Source organism: Mastomys coucha, unplaced genomic scaffold, assembly GCF_008632895.1.
Source record: "Mastomys coucha isolate ucsf_1 unplaced genomic scaffold, UCSF_Mcou_1 pScaffold12, whole genome shotgun sequence".
NCBI lineage: Eukaryota > Metazoa > Chordata > Mammalia > Rodentia > Muridae > Mastomys > Mastomys coucha.
The window spans coordinates 46,131,390-46,135,634 of NW_022196894.1; the positions used below are offsets into that span (position 1 = coordinate 46,131,390).

Below are 4,245 nucleotides of genomic sequence, written 5' to 3' on the forward strand. Positions count from 1 at the left end.
ATAAATAAGGCTGCTATGAACATGGTGGAGCATGTGTCCTTGTTACATGTTGCAGTATTTTTTGGGTTAAGTGATCTTAATGGTTGTGTTAACAGTGTTCTGTTGAGGACGTTGTCTCCTGTATTGGTGAGTTCAAGGCTATTTCTCACTTTCTCTTCTATCAGGTTTAGTGTACCTGGTTATATGTTCGGGTTTTTGACCCATTTGTAATAAAGTTTTGTGTGGGATGATGAATTTGGATGTATTTGCATTCTTCTACATGTCACCATCTAGTTTGACCATTTGTGGAAGGTGCTGTCATTTTTCCAGAATGTATTTCTGGACTTTTTTTTTTGGTCAAAAACTAGGTGTCTATAGGTGTGTGGATTTATTCTGGGTCTTCAGTTTGATTCCGTTGATTAACATCTCTCTTTTTATAACAATGCCATGCTGTTTTTATTACTATAGCTTTGTAGTATATCTTTGAGAACAGGAATTGTGAGACTTTTCATGGTTTCTTTATTGTTCAGGATTAATTTAACTATCTGGATTTTAGCTATTCTGGGTTTTAATTTTTTCTTATGAAGCTGAGAATTGTCCTTTGCAGATTTGTGAAAAACTGTTGTGGTATTTTGATGGGGACTGGGGACTACATTGAATTTTGTAGATTACATTTGACCATTTTTACTATATTAATCCTACTAATTAATAACATGGAAGCTCTTTCCATCTTCTGATATCTTCTTCGGTTTCTCTCTTTAAAGACTTGAAGCTTTTATCACCCATGTCTTTAACATGCTTGGATAGAATTACTCCAAAATATTTTATATTGCTTAAAGCTATTATGAAAAGTGTTGTTTCCTTTATTTCTTTATCAGTCTGTTTGTCATTTGTATTTAGGAGAACTACTGATTTTTATGGGTTAATCTTGTATCTAATCACTTTGCTGAAAGTGTTTATCTGTTGTAGGAGCTCCTAGCTAGAATTTTTAGGGTCATGTATTTATGTGTGTGTATATGTATATGTATGACCCTAAAAATTATATATATATTATCATATTATATGCAAAAAAGATACTTTAACTTCTTCTTTTCTAATTTGTGTCCCCTTGACCTCTTCCAGTTTTCTTATTGCTCTAGTAGTAAGACTTAAAGTGCTATATTGAATAGGTATGGAGAGAGTAAATACACAACCCTGTCTTGTCCCTGATTTTAGTAGCATTGCTTTCACTTTCTCTTCACTTAAGTTGATATTGGCTATGGGCTTGCTGTAAACTGCCTTTATTGTCTTTGTTATGTTGAGATATGTCTCATGTATCCCCGTGTTTTCATGGTTGTAGTTAACTTCCTTTAGTTGGAGTTTTTCTTCTAGCACCTTTTGTAGGGCTGGGTTTGTAGATAAATTGCTTACAATTTTTTTTTTTTTTTTTTTTTTTTTTTTTTTTTTTTAGTTTTTTTCAAGACAGGGTTTCTCTGTATAGCTCCGGCTGTCCTGGAACTCACTCTATAGACCAGGCTGGCCTCAAACTCAGAAATCCATCTACCTCTGCCTCTCACATGCTGGGATTAAAGGTGTGAGTCACCACTGCCTGGCTTATATTTTGTTTTATAGTTAAGATTTTTCTTCATTTATAGTGATTGAGAATTTTGCTGGTATTAGTCGGGGCTGGAATCTGTGGTCTCTTAGAGTCTGCAGCACATCTATTAGGAACTTTCTGGCTTTAAACTCTCCATCATGAAGCCGGGTGTAATTCTGATAGGCTTGCCTTTATGTGTTGGTTTTTTTCCTTTGCAGCTTTTCATACTCTTTCTTTGCTCTGTATATTCAACATTTTGATTATTAATTATATGCCAACCAAACTTTCTTTTCTGGTTCAATGTACTTGGTGGTCTATATGCTTCTTGTACTTTTATAGACCTCTTTTTCTTTAACTTCAGAAAATTTTCTTCTTCTTCTATTCCTATTATTTTTTAGATTTGCTTCTTTCATAGTGTCATAGATTGGGATTTTTTGGAGTGTGTGTGAGAGGAAACTTTTAGACATAACGTTTTCTTTGACCAGTGTATCCATTTTCTCTCTCATGTCTTTCAATTCCTAAGATTCTTTTTTCCATCTCCTGTAATCTGTTGATGCTTGCCTCTGTAGTTTCTGTTTAAATTCCCAAGATTTTCATCCAAATTCCCCCCAGTTTGTGTTTTCTTCATTGATTCTACTTCCATCTTAAGATCTTGAACAGTTTTATTCACTTCCTTGCACTGTCTGTGTTCTCCTGGGTTTCTCTAGGCTTTCTTTATTAATTTACTCTTTAAGGATCTCTATCATCTTTACACAGGCTGTTTATAGGTCTTATTATTGGGCTTCAGCTAGTTTGGAATAATCAGTGTCTGCTATGGTAAAGTAGCTGGGTTCCAGTGGATACATATATTCCTGGATGTTATTGATTGTATTTTTATGCTGACGTCTAGGCATCTGGAGTTGGGGATGATTATAGGTCTGGGTAATGATATCTGGTTTTGTCTCTGTTGGGTGTGTGTTTTGCTCCTTGGTTCATTCTTCCTCTCTGGATGTCAGGAGATTGTGGTGGCTGTGTGCTACCTGGGGAGAAATTCTCTGTGGCTCTATTTAGCTGATGTGTGCCCAGTGAATGTATGCTGGTGTTAGAGGCTGAAATGATGGGATGAGTTTGGGGGAATGAAAGCTGGGGGAGAAGATATTTGTGATTTGTTGGGTAGGGGGTCAGAGAGCAAAGGAAGACTGCAGCAAGTGTGGGTCTGCCATCAGCGTATTTGGTGTGCTGGCATGTGTGGACTTTGGATTAGTTAGTACAGGCTGCCTGCTTGGGTTGGGGTCTGAGACAAAGCAGGGGAAGATCTGTGGTGGTGTCCACAAGAGATGAGAATAGGGAGACAGGGTTTTCTTCCATGGGCGTTCTGATGCAGAACTGTGGTTGAGGCTGAAGGATTGGATCTCAGAGTGGAGGGAGAAGAGAATATCTTCAGGTAGCCTACCTGATTTTCTTGGCACTCTGTACTTATACATTAAATTTTATTGGAATATAATTGCATTCATTCCTTTATGTCTTTTCTCTAGTTGTTTTCATGGTATAGCACTGACCAAGTTGATTTGAGTGGCTATGTCAGCAACAATATGGACTACAAAACCTAAAATATATACTGATTGACTTACACAGAATAGCTTGTCAGTGCCAGTTCTTCAATCAAAAATCAACACTCAGTACAGTTTTTTTAAACTAATTTTTTCTCATATGCATTGGTTTCGGTTTCACCAATGAGAGCTTCACCTATTAATGCAAACTTGGCTCAGGCTCCTCGAAATTGTCATAATGCAAATTATGAAAAGTCTGCCATAAAAAACATCTGCCAATGTTTGAAAGACTTATAGTGTATTTAATAGGAGTTAGAGCAGTATGTAATGGAAGTACAGCAGTCTCAGACAGATAGTATAATTTCCTATAAAGCATGGCTTGCATTTTATCCAAATGTGTTTTGCTGAAGCAAAACAGAAATTTGGTCTAGAGCAGCAATCCTCAACCTGTGTGTCACAACCCCTTTGGGGGGCTGAATGACCCTTTCACAAAGGTCACATATCAGATATCCTGCATAGCAGATATTTCCATTACAATTCATAGCCATAGCAGAATTATAGTTGTAAAGTAAAAATAACAATAAACTTATGTCACCACAATATGAGGAACTGCATTAAAGGTTCACAGCATTAGGAAGCTTGAGGACCACTGCTCTAGAGTGTAATGAATTCTACAGTTGAAGTGATTAGAAAAGTCTAGAATTTAGTGCACTTGAAGAACTGACAAGTCGATATTTCCTTTTGTCCTTTTTTTAAAACAGGAACTTTGCTGATTATTTATAACTTGAAGCTACTGCTTAGTGGAGAACCAGAATTGGATGTTACAACTGACAGAGAAGATATACTGATGGCAGAAGCTCTGCAGGAGTGAGTAGTAGTATATTGAAGAGCATCCTTCTCCCATGGTCCTGGGCTGGAGCTAGGAGCACTGCATTCCATCTGCAGATAGGAGGCCCCTAACAGTAACACTGTGACAGTTCATTTTATATCAAGTTGGAAGGAAATTAGGCCAGACAGGTGATCCCCCAAAACATGCTCAAATCTCCAGTGACCTGGGCAGCAACAGCTGCTACTGCTGCTGCTGCTGCTTCTCCTGCTGCTGCTTTTTCTTCTTCTTCTTCTTCTTCTTCTTCTTCTTCTTCTTCTTCTTCTTCTTCTTCT

At 37.3% G+C, this 4,245-nt stretch overlaps 1 protein-coding gene across 1 annotated transcript in view; it reads left to right on the forward strand.

Annotated features, from left to right (window-relative positions):
• The window catches only part of Morc1 (MORC family CW-type zinc finger 1), a 212,158-nt gene that overhangs the window by 31,442 nt on the left and 176,471 nt on the right, over positions 1–4,245 (forward strand). The window contains exon 8 of the mRNA XM_031360105.1: positions 3,846–3,951. Coding sequence (XP_031215965.1) covers positions 3,846–3,951 — 106 coding nt within the window. The remainder of the gene's footprint in view (positions 1–3,845; positions 3,952–4,245) is intronic.